Raw genomic sequence first — 19,218 nt, 5'->3', positions numbered from 1 at the left:
AGAACACAATTTTCTTCATTATCTGCTGCTTCTCTGCCTCCTCTATGTCCTTCCCCTCTTTCTGACTGCTAAACACGGGAGTGCCTTAAAGCTTAGTTCTCATCCTTCCTCTCTATACTACTTAAATACAGAAGTACAACCGAAGAAATACAGGGATTATGGATTATCAGACAAAATGTATTCCTAACTCTACCAATGGAAAAATAATTATTACCAGACATTAAGGGAGGAGGAAAGAAGACATAAGAAGAAAAATGAGTGTTATCTCCTTTCATAATAGGGAGTCTGAAAAACTATTCTAACTTAATATTTTTCATGTTTTTTAAAAATATTAAATCTTTTAAGCAATCTCTGATACACACATGTTCTTATATTCAGCAATAGGTTGCTTTTTCTTCTGTTGAATTTAAGAAAATTTTTAAAAAATAGTGTAATAAACCCCCTTGGTACACTTCACTCAGCTTTAGCAATTATCAACCTATGATCCATCTCATTTCATCTCCACTCACAATTCACCCAATGCACTTTTTTTTTTGAGACCAATCCCAAGAATTATTTTACCTAGAAATATTGCAGTATCCATCTGTGGCACATTGTAAAACATGGCCACAAATTCCTTTTGGTATGATATATACCCTCCTTCCTTTGCCATGTGGTTAATGTTGGTTCTCCCATCCAGAGGATGGTACCTATTTCTCCACCCCTTGAGTCTGAGCTGGTTTGGTGACTTGCGTGGTCAACAGAATGCTACAGAACTGATGCCCTGTCACTTCCAAACTAAAGCTTCAAGGAGCTTTGTAGTTTTCAGCTTCTATTCCCATGGAAAACTGCTGTCCAGAGATTCCCAGGTAACAAAATATATTGAACACATATTTAATAACCTTGGCATATGTCTTTTCATAGTTTTGATATAACATTTGTGGGACAGAATCCCAAAAGTGGGATTGCTGGGTCAAAGAGTAAATGCGTTTGCCAACTTGCACTTTTACCAGCAATGAAGGAGAGTGCAGAAGGAGTTATTTTCAATATGATTGAAGTAAATGGCTGTTGCTTTGCCAAAAATATAAACATTCTGATGGTAGAAAATGCCAAAATAACAATAGATTGATTTATAGACAGCATCATTAGATGGAAATGTTGCTGATATACATAGTGAGGAAGGACATGGGTGATTTCTAGGCCTGATAAAGTGCTGGAACAGCCTAGCTACTGCAGAAGATTCTACAAAGGCTCTCCTTCCTACTCCTCGTGGGCTGAGGGGTAGTCTACCTCAGTCTCTCGGCTATTTGTGCCACAGACTGGGCATGTTCAAGGCAGCCTGCTATGAGAACTCAAATAATGAATATCAAAAAGTTCCCAGACTTCCTGGATCTGGTATTGAGGTGAATAAACTCTGGCTTTACCCCTGGCATGTGTTGTATAATGTTCCATTTGCCTCATTTCATCAGCTAAGGAAGCATTAATAGTGTCTATAAACAATATGGATGTGTTTAAACAGATTGTATAATTTTCCTCAGCAATCTTAAAATATTTTCTTGACCTGAAAACTATCTCATTTCCATTCACCTTAATTCCCCTAATTTTACTGAATTCATTCTCTCACTGGTTCTAGCTTCCAGTTTTGGGGTTGAGGTACCCCAAACCGGGAAAGTTAGATGTTACTAATTCGATCTTGGGTTCTCATCCTCTCTGATCTTTTGTTGGCATTTAATCTTCATTTGGTTAAATGCCAAATGAGAGCTAACCTTCATTTAACCTCATTTCTTAAGTAAATTTAAATGCAATGCTTTTTATTAAGAATGGCATATATATTACTAAAGAGTCAATCACAAGATGACAATTCCAACTATTTTAAGCAGAAAAGAATAAGACAGAATCAGGGGCTTGTCTGAGACTGAGCTTTCAAGAATGATTCCTAGAACAACACAGCAAAATTGGTCATGGTCCAAAGGCTGGCTTGAGAAACATACTGTATTAGCTATAATCCAGGGGTTACAGAATTATGCTCTCTGTACAGTCCATTCCAGCAAAATGGACCACCTTTCTACTTAACTTAGTCCCAAATCCAAGGAGAAAATGTCATTTACCATTATGAGTAAATCATATCCAAAATTTTAGTGTAAAAGGATTTTGGAAATTGCTTTCCTGAATTTATAGAAAAATGTACACAAAATTTATCTCCAAAATATATGTCAAATCAGTCTATTTCTTTATATGTCCATTACTACCACCTAGTAAAAGCCACCGTTATCTCTCACCTGACTGCTGCCAGTCTCTACTTTCCCAGCTTCCACTATTAGCTCAGCAACGGCTTTTCATTCCTCTGTGAATAAAACCCAAACACCTTAGACCACAGTCAACAAAAAAGCTCTACAAGTTATGGGCTCTTTTTATTCCCCTACCTTTCTGACCTCATCTCCTACCCTTATCCTAGTTAATCATTATACGTTCCAGTTACAGCAGTCATCTTTCTGTTCTTAAACACACCAAATCCATTTCTTCCCTCTTGGCCTTAAACTTGTTGTTCTTTCACTCTGAAAAACTCTTCCCCAAGGTATGTGTAGGGCTTGCTTCCACATCTTTATTCAAGTGTCACCTTATTACAGAGGCATTCACTGACCAACCAACCCATTTAAAATATCACCAACTCTGGTAATTTCTATATTTATCCTGTGAAAGTGTTAGTCACTCAGTCGTGTCTGATTCTTTGTGACCCCAAGACCAGGCTCCTCTGTCCATAGAATTCTCCAGGTAAGAATACTGGAGAGGGTAGCTATTCCCTTCTTCAGGGGATCTTCCTAACCCAGGGATTGAACCTGGGTCTCCTACATTGCAGGCAGATTCTTTACCGTCTGAGCTACCTGGGAAGCCCTACTTTTATCCTGCTCAACATCACTGGACATCATATAAACTAAAATCTTTAGATACCACTACACCCTCACCAGAAGGACTAAAATTAAAAGACTATCCGAAACAATCCTGAAAAAGAACTAAATCTGAGAACTTAGCCTAAGTGACTGGAAGGCTCACCATGTAGCTAGAGTAATCAAGACATACGGTACCGGCATAAAAGTTGACAGACTGATGAAAACAGAAGTTCAGAAATAGATCCATGCTTATACAAATCATCTGGTTTTCAAGAAAAGGGATGAAGCAATTTAATGGAGAAAGGAAAAATCTTTTCAACAAATGACACTAGAATCTCTGAAAAGCCACATGGAAAAAAGAAGTGAGCTTCAACTCCTAACTCACACTTATGCACAAATATTAATTCAAAAGGCAAGAGACCTAAATGAAAAGCCAAACTTTCAGAGGAAGATGAAGGAGAGTATTTTTGTGTCTTAAAGGTTAACAGCAGTTTCTTAGATAAGTCACAGAAAGCAACAACCAAAGAGAAAAAATTAACACATCAGACTTCATTAAAAGAAACATCTGTCCATCTTTTGATGGACAGATTATTTTCATATTATGAAAGTCAAGTTTGAAACCAGAGACATAAAGAAAAACCTGAAGATGGACTGGTATCCAGAATATTTAAAGAACTCATACAACTCAATAATTAAAAGACAACTCAATTTTAAAAAACAAGCACAAGATTTGAAGATATTTCACAAAAAATAAGGTATAAAAATGGCCAATAAGCAAATGAAAATGTGCTCATCTTTTCATCAATGAAATGCAAATTAACACACAATTTATCAGTATACACCCAATGAAAATGGCTAAAATTAAAAGAACCACACCAAATATTGGCAAAGATATTACACAACAGGACTGCTCACAGACCACTGGTGGAAATATTAAGTGGCACCTCCCTTTTAGAAGCAGTTTGACAGTTTCCTAGTATATGTAACATATGATCCCATCACTATCCTTCTAGGTAGTCACCCAAGAGAAAGGAAAGAATGTGTTCATACAAAGGCTGGTACTTAAATATTCACAACAGCTTTATCTGTAAAAGCTAAAAATTGGAAATAAGCCAAAAGTTCATAAACAAGTAAATAAATAACTGCTTGTGAACTAAGGAAATATTATTCCTCAATGAAAAGGAATTAACTATTGATCACATAGTATGGAGAAACTGTATATTATGTGGAAGGAAAGAATCCAGTCAAAAGTACATACTGTATGATTCCATTTACATAAAATTCTAGAAAATAAAAACTAACCTATAGTGACAGAAGGCAGAATAGAGGTTGACAGGGTTGGGAGGGGTGAGAGGAAGGCATAACAAGCACAGGAGACTTCGGGAGATGATGAATACATTCACTATCTGAGTTGTGATGGTTTTATGGGTACATACATATGTTAAAATGTACCAAACTGTACACTTATAAGTAATATGCAGTTTACTGTATATAAATTATATCTCAACTTAAAGTATCAACTAAAGAAAACAATGAGAACCAAAGAAACATTTTAATATTTATGATTTATAGTTTGTATATTTAAGTGCTCTATAATATTAGTACACATTAACTTTTTCATTCCTCAGTGTCTATAGTTATTTTAAGATTATAACAATTTTAGATTAATAATTTAATGGTCTATTGAAAAACACTGAAATATCTTCTGAAACACTAAAATATTATTTTCTGAAAATGCTTCCACACAAGCCTATGTTAAAGATTTTAGACTTAATAACATTAGTATATTAGTGAGACGCTGTACATTAGTGATTCGCTCAGAGGTAAAAATTAGTTAATTTCACAAGAGTACAGCAAATAAAACAATCTTCATCCGAGATAATGTATCTGATTTCCAACTGGGCAGTTTACAATGATTTTCAACCAATAACAATCAAATGAAAATGCTTTTAAACCTTGTGTTTTCTCCAGGTTTTCCATCTTTCCCTTACAAGACTTAACTTTTTTTTTCCATGTTAGATTGTATTTTTTAAAATTCAGATATGCTGAGGAAAATGAATTTTCCTCCAACTTTTTCTAGGTTCTTTTCATTCTAACTTCAAAATCGCACAAAATATCAGGAAAGACCCCCTTAATGACAACATCCGCTGTCGTAAGTGCCTAATGAATGTGAACATACCGAATAATTTATGTATTACCTGGCCACATCCAGGGGCAGTACATAGAAAGGGTTTGTCATCACTCATATTCCACAGGTCCTTGTATTGCCTATAATAAAACATTCAGAGATGATTAAACAGTTTACAGCACAGATTTTTAAATAAATAACTTAAAATGTAATATTACTTGATTTTCATTAAGCTTTTTACCTTTTCTATCTGAATGTGAAATAACACAGTTTTACTGACATTTTAACCCCATCTTCCATTTTCTTATTAATAAAGACATGCAACATGCAGATTTCACATTATAGAAAAAACTGTTAAGAACTCTGATCTATTAGGTTAAACCTTTCCTTTTCAGTAGCATAAGTGCAGAAAGAATGAAATAATTAGAAGATCACTACCTTATTATTTATTTATTTATTTGGCTGCACCAGGTCTTAGTTGTGGCATGCAGGATCTTCAGTCTTTGATGCAGCATGTGAACCTTCAGTTGCAGCATGTGGGATCTAGTTCCTGGGTCAGGGATCAACCCAGGCCCCCTGCATAGGAACCTCGGAGTCTTAGCCACTAGACCAGCTGGGAAGTCCCTAGAAGATCACTACTTTAAATACCAATGAAATTATGGACAGGCAACTCTCATCAATGTCTGATAAAACCATCAGGAGCAAAGGTGATGGGAGCTTCATAATGGCTGGGTCAGGTCGACAGCATCTGAACTCATGGGTCAGTGTTAAGTTAACGTCACTAAAAGTGGGACAAATACTGTGAGTCTCCTGATGAGACAACAGAAACCACATGAAGCATTCGTGGTCGGGGGCGGGGTGTGCGGCTATATCCAAACCTGAAATCTAATCAAGCTTTTCTAGATTCTACTACAGGAAATAAAGGAGATAGAGAAACAGATTAAACACCACTACTGAGATGCAATTAGCAAAATTCTACAGCACAAAAGACCTGGTCTCCTGAAAAATAAATGTCATGGGGAACAAAAGAAAAGAGAAAGTAGAGGGGAACTGCTTTAGGTTAAAAGAGGCTGAATATACCATATTAAATAGAATACAACATGCAGACTTTCCTGGATCCTGATTTAAACCAAAAATGACAAAAAAGACATTTTCAAGTCAACATTATTTTCCTACTTTTTGATTTAGACTTGAAAGTTCCCAATTAGTCCTTCCATTAACTTGCAGGTTTTTGTTTTTGCTTTCTTTCTACAAATTACATACAACAACTATATTTGACTGAATTAACAATTCTGTAAAATTATTCCTTTTTCAACACTAGTTTGTTAGCCTTTCAGAAATATGTAACCTTCAGAAACCTTTCAGAAAAAGCCCTTCACCAACAGAGATGACAATCGCTATCATAGTCAGATTTGGGAAGTGCTCGAGTATTTCTTTTGGGAGGCAGGACTTTTCAAAGAATTAATATGTTCGAGGGAAATGACCAGAAGAGCACCTAGAATACAGCATATCTACCACATCCATTTTCTGTCTGAACCCTTTTTTACCTCATGGGACTAGTATTATTTGGAACTCATTTAAGGAGAAATCAAAACACTAAAATATATATTTATCTTTGTCATAGTTAAGTGTATTTTGATGCTCTATTTAGTAATTTAAAAACACAATCGGAATATCAGCTGAACTACATACTACAAAAATAAGTATTTATTTATTTATAAAAAAATGAACCATTTATCTAGAAATAACCTATGAAAATACTTATAATCTACAATATGAAAAATAAAAAAATTTGAAAAATACCCCAAATATCAAATATTGCATACAAACCTGGCAGAATTCACATATAACTTGAATTTCATAAGCTGAACAACTTATCACGTCCTCTTTTTCATGGCAAGGACACTGAAAAATGAAGTGGTTTCACACTATTAAATATTTAGTTTTGAAACACTTCTTGAAACATAGTAAAAAATAAAAACACTCATATAATTACACTCTCTGTAACTACTGTCATCCAAAAACCCTCACTATTAAGAATCTTTATAATAGAGCTCTGCTCCTAAAATAAAAACATCCATATAAATGCAAAATATATCCAACTCCACCATAAAGAAGGTAAAAGAAAAACATTTAGCTTAGCCTTTAAGGTTGTGACTGAAGGGCAATAATTAAAAGAGTGAAAATCCTGACTTTTGAAGTCTGGTGAAAAGACTAGACCTCCTATTTCAAAATATCTATTCAGAAAGCTTTAAATTTTTTCAAATGCAGTCAGTGTGGTCTGGTTCTCAGCCTGTCATCAGTCTGTTTGTCCCTCAGTGTAGTTGAAGGAGCTCCCTCTTCCCTAACTTCATAGCTTACTTATCTGATATTAGTTTAAGGACAAATACAACACTTAAACTGCTAGGTGAGTGTCTCCTTTTTAAACCCAGCTAAGCAGCAGCAGCAATACTCCATTACATTCACTGAAACCCCATCTAGTGGCGAACAGAGTTAACTACATGCTTATCCATAAAAGCCAATGGTACATAAGAGAAAAAAATTTGTTTTTACATAATTTTGCTTATAAATGTGGTGAAGAATGTTCTGCTCAACAGAATTGGGTAATTCCTGTGGAGAAATGTACAAATAGCTACAGTTCTGAATCCTGGAATCAGAGATGATATAAGAGATAAGAAGAAGAAAGTTCTTCTCCTAAAAGAAAGAGAGCATGTTAGTTCCTCAGTCATCTTGACTCCTTACAGCACCATGGACTATTGCCTGCCAGGCTTCTCTGTCTATGGGATTCTCCAGGCAAGAATACCAGAGTGGGCTGCCACTTCCTATTCCACGGAATCTTCCCCAACCAGGGACTGAACCTGTGTCTCCTGTGTCCCCGGCACTGGCAAGTAGATTCTTTAACCACTAGTGCCACCTGGGAAGCCCCCAAAAAATATTAAGGAATGAATAAATTGCTATATAATATGAACCAGTTTAGATTATGTTAACTATCTCAATAAACTAAAACTAGTAAGAAGATGCAGTTCATATTGCTTTGAAAAATCAAAGCAATATTTAAACTCAAGTTCAGGAAACATTTAAACATCAAACACACACACAGACACAAAGATGAAAAAACAAAGACCCTCCACTCTGAGAAACTTTTAGTCAAACAGAAGAAAGAAAACAAAAATTTCAATACAATCTGGTTAAGAATAAGAGTTAAAATATTAAAAATATAGAAGTAGTGTAGGGAACCAATCTGATACTTATAGAAAAGCTTTCTGAAGCAATTAACCCTTGGTATTCTTTTCTACCCACCATGACTACTACTGTCCCATTCTACAAAAGAAGTTCCTTACCTACACAGCAGATTATTTTCTAGCCAACCAATAACAATTCCCATTACTTATAATACTATTTCCTAATATCTAGCTGAGGTAGCTGTAAAGACAACAGTCAAAGCACCCTGAGACATAAATGATCATAATTCCTCCAGCAGGCTTAAATGCTATCTCTGTGTTAATCTAACTGAATCTCAAACCTCTAAATCCAGGCTTATCTCCCTTTCACATCAAGGGTGGAAATATGCTTCTAAGAAAGCACGGGAAGGAGGCTTTGTTCAAATATAAACTGTCAGAGAAGACAATGACTGCAGATAGAGAATTGTTACTACAGCACACCGCTCTCAGGCAAGCATCTACAATTTATTAGTTCAGTTCAGTCACTCAGTTGTGTCTGACTCTTTGCAAACCCATGGACTGCTGCATGCAAGGCATCCCTGTGCATCACCAACTCCTGGAGTTTACTCAAACTCATCTCCATTGAGTCGGTGATACCATCCAACCAGCTCACCCTCTGTCGTCCCCTTCTCCTCCTGCCTTCATCTTTCCCAGCATCAGGGTCTTTTCAAATGAGTCAGCTCTTCCCATCAGGTGGCCAAAGTATTGGAGCTTCAGCTTCAATATCAGTCCTTCCAATGAACATTCCAGACTGATTTCCTTTAGAATGGACTGGTTGGATCTCCTTGGAGTCCAAGGGACTCTCAAGAGTCTTCTTCAACACCATAGTTCAAAAGCATCAATTCTTTGGTGCTCAGTGTTTTTTATAGTCCAACTCTCACATCCATACACGACCACTGGAAAAACCATAGCCTTGACTAGACAGACCATTTTTGGCAAAATCATGACTCTGCTTTTTAATACGCTGTCTAGGTTGGTCATAACTTTTCTCCAAGGAGCAAGCATCTTTTAATTTCATGGCTATAGTCACCATCTGCAGAGATTTGGAAGCCCCAAAAAATAAAGTCTGCCACTGTTTCCCCACCTATTTGCTATGAAATGATGGGACCGGATGCCATGATCTTTGTTTTCTGAATGTTGATTTTTAAGCCAACCTTTTCACTCTCCTCTATCACTTTCATCAAGAGACCCTTTAGTGCTTCTTCATTTTCTGCCGTTAAGTGTGGTATTATCTGCATATCTGAGGTTATTGATATTTCTCCCAGCAATCTTGATTCCAGCTTGTGCCTCCTCTAGCCCAGCGTCTCTCATGATGTACTCTGCATATAAGTTAAATAAGCAGGGTGACAATATACAGCCTTGATGTACTCCTTTTCCTATTTGGAACCAGTCTGTTGTTCCATGTCCAGTTCTAACTGTTGCTTCCTTACCTGCATGCAAATTTCCCAAGAGGCAGGTCAGATGGTCTGGTACTCCCATCTCTATCAGAACTTTCCACAGTTTATTGTGATCCACACAGTCAACAGCTTTGGCATAGTCAATAAAGCAGAAATAGATGTTTCTCTGGAACTCTCTTGCTTTTTCAACAATCCAGCAGATGTTAGCAATTTGATCTCTGACTCCTCTGCCTTTTCTAAAACCAGCTTGAACATCTGGAAGTTCACAGTTCACGTACTGTTAAAGCCTGGTTTAGAGAATTTTGAGCATTACTTCACTAGCGTGTGAGATGAGTACAATTGTGTGGTAGTGTGAACATTCTTTGGCATTGCCTTTCTTTGGGATTGGAATGAAAACTGACCTTTTCCAGTCCCGTGGTCACTGATGAGTTTTCCAAATTTGATGGTATATTGAATGCAGCACTTTCACAGCATCATCTTTCAGGATTTGAAATAGCTCAACTGGAATTCCATCACCTCCACACGCTTTGTTCATAGTGATACTTCCTAAGGCCTACTTGACTTTGCATTCCAGAATGTCTGGCTCTAGCTGGGTGATCACACCATCTTGATTATCTGGGTTGTGAAGATCTTTTTTGTACAGTTCTTCCATGTATTTCTGCCACCTCTCCTTCATATCTTTTGCTTCTGTTAGGTCTATACCATTTCTGTCCTTTATTGAGCCCATTTTTTAATGAAATGTTACCTTGGTATCTCTAATTTCCTTGAAGAGATCTCTAGTCTTGCCCGTTCTAATGTTTTCCTCTGTTTCTTTGCACTGATCACTGAGGAAGGCTTTCTCATCTCTCCTTGCTATTCTGTGGAACTCTGCATTCAAATGGGTGTATCTCCTTTTCTCTCTTGCTTTTTGCTTCTCTTCTTTTCACAGCTATTTGTAAGGCCTCCTCAGACAGTCATTTTGCTTTTTTGCATTTCTTTTTCTTGGGGATGGCCTTGCTCCCTGTCTCCTGTGCAGTGTTATGAACCTCCATCCACAGTTCATTTCAGGCACTCTGTCTATCAGATCTAGTCCCTTAAATCTATTTCTCACTTCCACTGTATAATCATTAGGGATTTGATTTAGGTCATACCTGAATGGTCTAATGGTTTTCCCTACTTTCTTCAATTTACGTCTGAATTTGGCAATAAGGAGTTCATGATCTGAGCCACAGTCAGCTCCTGGTCTTGTTTTTGTTGACTGTATAAAGCTTGTCCATCTTTGGCTACAAAGAATATAATCAATCTGATTTTGTTGTTGACCATCTGGTGATGTCCATGTGGAGAGTCTTCTGACAAAACGTGGTCCACTGGAGAAGGGAATGGCAAACCACTTCTGTATTCTTGCTGTGAGAACCCCATGAACAGTATGAAAAGGCAAAAAGATAGGACACGGAAAGATGAACTCCCCAGGTCGTAGGTGCCCAATATGCTACTGGAGATCAGTGGAGAAATAAATCCAGAAAGAATGAAGAGACGGAGCCAAAGCAAAAGCAACACCCAATTGTGGATGTGACTGGTGATGGAAGCAAGGTCTAATGCTGTAAAGAGCAATACTGCATAGGAACCTGGAATGTTAGGTCCATGAATCAAGGCAAGTTGGAAGTAGTCAAATAGAAGATGGCAAGAGTGAACGTCAACATTTTAGGAACCAGAAAACTAAAATGCAATGGAATGGGTAAATTTAACTCAGATGACCATTATACTGTGGGCAGGAAACCCTTAGAAGAAATGGAGTAGCCATCATAGTCAACAAAAGAGTCCAAAATGCAGTACTTGGATGCAATCTCAAAAGCGACAGAAAGATCTCTGTTCGTTTCCAAGGCAAACCATTCAATATCACGGTAATCCAAGTCTATGCCCCAACCAGTAATGCTGAAGAAGCTGAAGCTGAATGGTTCTATGAAGACCTACAAGACCTTCTAGAACTAACACCCAAAAAAGATGTCCTTTTCATTACAGGGGACTGGAATGGAAAAGTAGGAAGTCAAGAAACACCTGGAGTAACAGGCAAATTTGGCCTTGGAGTACAGAATGAAGCAGGGCAAAAGCTAACAGAGTTTTGCCAAGAGAACGCCCTGGTCACAGCAAACATCCTCTTCCAACAACACAGGAGAGAAGACTCTACAGCCTATACTGGTAGGAAAATCACTGGCATGAAGAGTACACAGGAGGGTTCTACACAAGATTTAAGAAGTCAGTTTCTTTGGTTTCTCTAACCTCTCTTTTAACTCTTCTTCTGACATTCTTCATCTTCCCTCTCCTCGTGATTTACTGCCAAGGTTTCTCCTTTTCATCTTTGAACAAATATTTGAGGGTCTACTTGTTCTTCACTCTATGCCACATGCTAGGGACGTAGTAGTGAACTAAGATAGGTATTTGCTCTCAAGAAACTTCCAGGATGGTGATGGAGTTTATACTAGCTAATCAAACATCCAGCTCAGATTCCTCTTTCCAGTTTCTAGGACAATTCCACATATAAACATGTGTATATTCTTCATATTTTTTCTATATCACTGCTATAAGGCATTTTATTTTAGAACTCCAAACCTGGCTGAAGGTATACTTTAAATTTTGTTTGTTATAACATAGTCACAGCAATATCCACTACTAAGTATACCACATAAATGACCAATCTTACATAATTCTAAAAAATAATCTTTAATGCTCAAGGTTTATTTGGGGTTCAGAAAGAAGTCATTGTTATTTCTGGATATTATGAACTAAATTACACTTGCTGAACTAAGACGTTGTAAGAAACTTTAAATTTGCTCTCAGAAAAATACAGAAAAAGAATAATGTATAAAAATACACAAATATTTAATTTAAAAAAAGAGTATTACAACTTCCTTTAAAATACAATTACCTAAATAAATGGTATGGACCTAACAGAAGCAGAAGATATTAAGAAGAGGTGGCAAGAATACACAGAAGAACTATACAAAAAAGATCTTAATAACCCAGATAACCACAATGCTGTGATCACTCACCTAGAGCCAGACATCCTGGAATGCAAAGTCAAGTGAGCCTTAGGAAGCATCACTACGAACAAAGCTAGTGGAGGTGATGGAATTCCAGCTGAGCTATTTCAAATCCTAAAAGATGATACTGTTAAAAGGTCAGCAATATGTCAGCAAATCTGGAAAACTCAGCAGTGGCCACAGGACTAGAAAAGGTCAGTTTTCATTCCAAACCCAAAGAAAGGTAATGCCAAAGAATATTCAAACTACTGCACAAATGCACTCATCTCACACACTAGCAGTGTAATGCTCAAAAGTCTCCAAGCTAGGCTTCAACAGTATGTGAACTGAGAACGTCCAGATGTTTAAGGTGGATTTAGAAAAAGTAGAGGAACCAGAGATGAAATTGCCAACATCCACTGGATCATAGAAAAAGCAAGAGAACTGCAGAAAAACATCTATTTCTGCTTCATTGACTACACTAAAGCCTTTGACTGTGTGGATCACAACAAACTGTGGAAAATTCTTAAAGAGATGGGAATACCAGATCACCTTACCTACCACCTGAGAAATCTGCACACAGGTCAAGAAGCAACAGTTAGAATGGGACATGGAACAATGGACTGTTCCAAATTGGAAAGTAGTACATCAAGGCTGTATATTGTCATCCTGCTTATTTAACTTATATGCAGAGTACATCATGTGAAATGCTGAGCTGTCTAGATTTGTCATAGCTTTTCTTCCAAGGAGCAAGTGTCTTTTAATTTCATGGCTGCAGTCACCACCTGCAGTGAAAAAGCTGGCTTAAAACTCAATATTCTGGGGAGGGAGGATCGGGATAGGGAACACATGTAAATCCATGGCTGATTTATGTCAATGTATGGCAAAAACCACTACAGTATTGTAGTTAGCCTCCAACTAATAAAAATAAATGGAAAAAAAAATAAAAGGGTAGAGTTGCTGCAAAAAACCCACAAAAACTCAATATTCAAAAATCTAAGATCATGGCATCTGGTCCCATCACTTTATGATAAATAGATGGGGAAACAATGGAAACAGTGACACTGTAGGTTTTCTTGGGCTTCCAAATCACTGCATATGGTGACTGCAGCCATGAAATTAAAATATGCTTGCTCCTTGAAAGAAAAGCTATGACAAGCCTAGACAGTATGTTAAAAAGTAGAGACATTACCTTGCCAACAAAGGTCTGTCTAGTCACAGCTTTGGTTTTTCTAGTAGTCATATATGGATGTCAGACTTGGACTATAAAGAAAGCTGAATGCCAAAGAATTGATGGCTTTGAACTGTGGTGTTGGAGAAGACTCCTGAGAGTTCCTTGGACTGCAAGGAGATCAACTAGTCAATCCTAAAGGAAATCAATCCTGAATATTCATTGGAAGGACTGATGCTGAAGCTCTAATACTTTGGCCACCTGTTGCATAGAACTGACTCGTTGGAAAAGACCCTGATGCTGGGAAAGATTGAAGGCAGGAGGAGAAGGGGATGACAAGGATGAATTGGCTGGATGGCATCACCGACTCGATGGACGTGAGTTTGAGCAAGTTCAGCGAGCTGGTGATGGACAGGGAATCCTGGCGTGCTGCAGTTCATGGGCCACAAAGAGTCGGACACAACTGAGCAACTGAACTGAAATTCTGCCACATTATGAAATAGTATCAGCAGTCCCCAACCTTTACTGGCACCAGGGACCAGTTTCGTGGAAGACAATTGTTCCACAGATGGAGGTGGAGGGTTGGGGTGGGGGTGGATGGTTCAGGTGGTAATCTGAACCCATGAGGAGAGTGATGAGGATTGGCAAATGGTGCAAAGCTTCACCCACTTGCCCAGATGCTCATCTCCAGCTGTGCAGGCCAGTTCCTAACAGGCTGAGAACAGGTACTGGTCCGCAGTTGGGGGTTTAGGGACCCCTGGTAAAATCATTAAATATTAAATGTCATTTTAATGGCTATATAGTATTCCATATAGATCCACAGTGTCATATAGATACAACATATTTATAACTAATTCTCTATTACTCCATTATGTGTGTGTGTTAGTGGCTCAGTCGTGTTGACTCTCTGTGACCCTATGGACTGTCACCCATCAGGCTCCTCTATCTGAGGGTTTCTCCAGGCAAGCATACTGGTATGGGTTGCCATTTCCTTCTTTGGGGGATATTCCCGACTCAGGGATTGAAACCAGGTCTCCTGCAGTGCAGGTGAATTTTTTACCATCTGAGCTGTATTATAACTATTTCTCTTACTGATTTTTATCATCAGTGACTATTTTTGAGGACAAATCTTTGTGTAATATCTGTAATTATTTCCATTAGATGAACTTCTAGAACTGAAACTACCATATCAAAGTGAAGGCACATTTTTATGACTTTTAATTTACATTGCTAAACTCTTCAGATACATAACACTGACTTCTACTTTACCTGTAGTGTACAGAAAGACCTCATTTCTCAATGCCCACACCAACACTGAATATTTAACATTTTCGTTGAATTAGTGGGAAAAAAATTTTTAAGTGGCATATCATGACACACAAATGAGATTGAACCTTTTCATATATAAAATGGTTCTTTGTAATCTCTAAAATGCTTCCTTTGCCCAATCTTTTTTAAAAAATGGAAGATATCTGACACACAACATTGTGTAAATTCAAGGTGTAAAATATGGTACCTTGATACATTTGTATTTTGTAATACAACTGCTATTGTATATTTATTTTACATTACCTAATTATAGTACCATATTGTTGTCTATATCCATTATACTGTACATTAGATCACCATAGCTTACTCCTTTCAAATCTGTATCCTTAAAACATCAACTTTATCCCTGCCTTTTGCCCATTCAAAAAAATAAAATGTTAGTCCAAAATTCTCTCTTGAATACAGATCAGAGGCTCTTTCTTAAAACATGGATATCTGATTATTTACCTCATTGTATTCCTGATCTAGTTCTAACTATGCAAACTACAAATGATGCCCAGAACAGTGAAATGACTTACTCGAGGTAAAAAACGGCACAAGAAATTTCTCCTGCTATAGTCTGTGCCTGCCAGCTGACAAGCTTTGCTATACTGTGCATATGAACTCTCTTATGTTGCAATTCTTTGCCTACCAACCATACAGCAATTTTATGTAAACCACTTTAAATTTTAAAAAAAATTGTAAAGAAAGACTCTCTGGGGACTTGAAGAGTTACTCAACAGACCCATTATCAAATAAAACCACACATAATATAAGACGCCAATTAAAAAATCATAACGAAGAACACTTTAAGGAAAGATGAAAGGGAGGAAATGGGTTGACATTAACCAGCAAACCATGTCTTATAACTTAACGTTAATATAAAAGATAACCTTCTAAGGAAAAACACATATAAGGGTATCTTCATGGAAGACAGATTAGTCAGGCCATTGAGGGAGCAGCCTGTCTAAGTACAGAGTATGAGAACCTGGACAAGAAGAGAAAGGTGCTCATGGGGGGAGGGGGGTTGGGCTGAAGAGGAGAGTGAGTTAGGTAAGGGAAGATCTGTCTGTGCAAGCAGGGGGAAGTAGTCCGATGTGGGATGTCGGTGCCCCAGAAGGGTGAGGCGGTATCCACGTGAGGCAAAGAACAGGGATGGCACCAGCCCAGGCCAGGATACCTGAGCAAGAGGATACCTACCTGATGAGAGGAAAAGGTCTGGGAGCAATAGGCAATTCATTACATGTAATGCAGGTAATGAATGAATAAGTGAATTTCTCAAGGATACAGTGGATGAAAATAGACAACAACTATACAGAGGATGAAAACAGTCACACCATAATTACACAGAATAAATCCTGATATTAGATGAGATTTATAGATATTGGTTGGAGAAGGCAATGGCAACCCACTCCAGTACTCTTGCCTGGAAAATTCCATGGACATAGGAGCCTGGTAGGTTGCCATCTATGGGGTCGCACAGAGTCGGACACGACTGACGCCACCTAGCAGCAGCAGAGATATTGGTATGAACTCATGACTTTCAATGTAAACATACAGAAACACAGATGTGTGTATAAATATGCACATATATTCACATACTTCCATAGCTGTGTCACTGAGAGGGCCTAGGAACACTGATACCACATAACCAAGAAGCCCACTTAGCACTTGATGTCAAAATGCCATTTTCAACCAAAAGGAACCTGGGATCCTTGAAGAATTGGTTGATTCCAGGGCTGAAGCAGGAAAAATACATGATGGGCCTTGAATATCTTGTGCAAGAAAAAAGGACTTATTATTAATTTAGCCAGAAAGTGGCTAGATCTCAGACAATTTCAGAATCAAAATAAATGACAGTAGTAGATATTATAAATAAAATAGGATTTCATTAATCTGATATAAAAAATACATACCAGTATAGAAGAATAAACTGAAAGTTTGATTAGACAGGATACTTACATCCTCTCAAAGTATCTCCGCATAAAATACATTTTAATTACTAAAAGCAAAAGAGTAATATACAGTACAAATGCCTGGCAAACATCACTTTACTCAAGTGATACAAGTTAAAAGGGTTGCAATGAGGAGGACACAGCATCACTTTCATGATAGTCATGCCATAGATACATAATCTGAATCTAATCATGAAGAAATACTACACAATACTACACAAATTGAGGTAAATCCCCTCAAAACAACTGGCCCATAATTTTCAAAGTGTCCAAGTCAAACAAAGATCAAGGAACTGTTTCAATTGAAAAAGACCAATGAATCACAACAACTAACTGCAATGTGAGATTCTAGACCGAATCTGGTTGCTATAAAGGACAGACATTATTGGAATAACTGGCAAAACTTAAATATAATATACAGATTAGATAGTAGCAATATTTTGAAATTAACTTCTTGATTTTCATGGTTATATTACGATTTAAGAGGAGAATGTCTTATTGTAGAAAATAAAATATTTGCAGGAACTGGACATCATGCTAGCATCTTAAAAGGTTCTGAACTAAAAAAAAAATTAAACATAAAAATGGAAAAACTTACAGAAGGAGCTTAAAGTGTATAGAAATAACATGCACTATCATAATTTACATATAACCATTATATAATTAGTATCATGTAACTTTTAGCAGTAGTTAAGAGAATATACTAAGATATACAGATTCTCTTAACAATTCTCTGATTGTTTCTAGATTATAACTTTCATATTGTGTCAAAGAACAGAAAAACTATGTTCTGTATTGAAAGTTAAGAGCAAACAATCATAATAATTTCTGTATCTGAATAAAGACTTGAGAGGGGACTAAAATTTAGAAAATTAGCTGTCCTATAGGCAACTCCCTTATTTAAAACATGAAATGTAGGTTAAACATTTTAAGATAGATAATATTAAACATATTAAGATAGACAATCCTTTACCCTGTAGTATCAATATTCCCATGCCATTTTGAATTATGTCATTTCAATGATATAACTGATAAAAATATTTGCTTTTCTTACATCTATCAAAAACAAGTAAAAAGGAAATCACTTCAAGAAACTAGTATGAGCAAATGAATCTTTGAAAACAGAAGTGGGGGAAATGAATCAGTTTCTGGTGGTTAATTTCAGAAATCACTAGATTCTAAAATATGAATTTTACTGATATTCTAGTTATAAAACTACAAATGTTGTAACCTTTACACTTAAAGCATGTATTCAAGCTTCAAAGCAGATTTCTAAAATACAGATAATATTTAATGTTACATATGATGTGCAGAATTCTCAAACTTTTCTAATACAAATATATTTTATGAAATTTATTTGAAGATATTTTACTATTTGTATCAGGTACATTAAGAATAAGATTAAGAATAAGATATGTTTCCTGACCTCAAAATTAGTTTAGTAAGGAAGGCAAACAAGTGAAAATAGTAATACTAATTTAGTGATATACATACAATAATAAAGATATACACAGGTGCTATGGGAACATAGGGGAACAGGAAGTATACTAGAGCTGGTTACCTTTCTTCCCTACCCATAATCCCCTCTTAGAGCCAGACGGCCAGCAAAAGGCAGTCCTATATGTTTCAGGTAAACCAGGAAAGACATCTGAATAAGTTAGGACAATCAGATTACCTCTTCAGGAAATGTGTAAAAAAAACAAAAGTTAACCAGAGCTATACATTAGACACTTAAAATCATACTCAGGAGTCACAGACACCTTCTGTCATGTTTCATACTGCTAAGAAATTAATGAAAGCCAGAATGAAGTAAGTACAGAAAACAGAGACAAAAAACCATGTAGCCAAGATGAGTGAAAAGTTTCTATGAAGCCTGATGCTTCCTGTGACTGGGTCAAGTGAGAATCTTTTGTATTCTGAGTATAAGCTCTTCTTTAAAATTAAATTTATCTGAACTTCTACCCTGTCATTAAGACAAGTACCTAGCCAACCCTGGAGAGAGAAAGGATCTGCCAAGGATACTAAAGGAAGTAATGCCTGGACTTAAGTCTTCTTAAAGAAAAAAGAGATGATGTTTTGGGCAGAGGAGATAGCAGAATACACAGAAGGATCGCCAAGAACTTCTAATGGCTAAACTATGGGATATATGATTGAAGAAGGAGAGAGCTGGGGCCA

The 19,218-nt window shown here is 36.9% G+C and overlaps 1 protein-coding gene across 2 annotated transcripts in view; it reads right to left on the bottom strand.

Annotated features, from left to right (window-relative positions):
• Positions 1-19,218, bottom strand: part of ATF2 (activating transcription factor 2) — an 83,504-nt gene that overhangs the window by 52,155 nt on the left and 12,131 nt on the right. For both annotated transcript variants that reach the window (XM_020889061.2, XM_020889052.2), the window contains exons 3-4: positions 6,826-6,900; positions 5,066-5,135 (exon numbers count right to left, since the gene is read on the bottom strand). In XM_020889061.2, the coding sequence (XP_020744720.1) occupies positions 5,066-5,135; positions 6,826-6,857 (102 nt within the window). In that variant the 5' untranslated portion in view covers positions 6,858-6,900. The remainder of the gene's footprint in view (positions 1-5,065; positions 5,136-6,825; positions 6,901-19,218) is intronic.

The sequence above is a fragment of the Odocoileus virginianus genome, chromosome 13 (genome assembly GCF_023699985.2).
Source record: "Odocoileus virginianus isolate 20LAN1187 ecotype Illinois chromosome 13, Ovbor_1.2, whole genome shotgun sequence".
In the NCBI taxonomy this organism is placed as follows: domain Eukaryota; kingdom Metazoa; phylum Chordata; class Mammalia; order Artiodactyla; family Cervidae; genus Odocoileus; species Odocoileus virginianus.
Note: the sequence above shows the minus strand (reverse complement) of the source record. Positions and strands in the feature narration are given on the sequence as shown.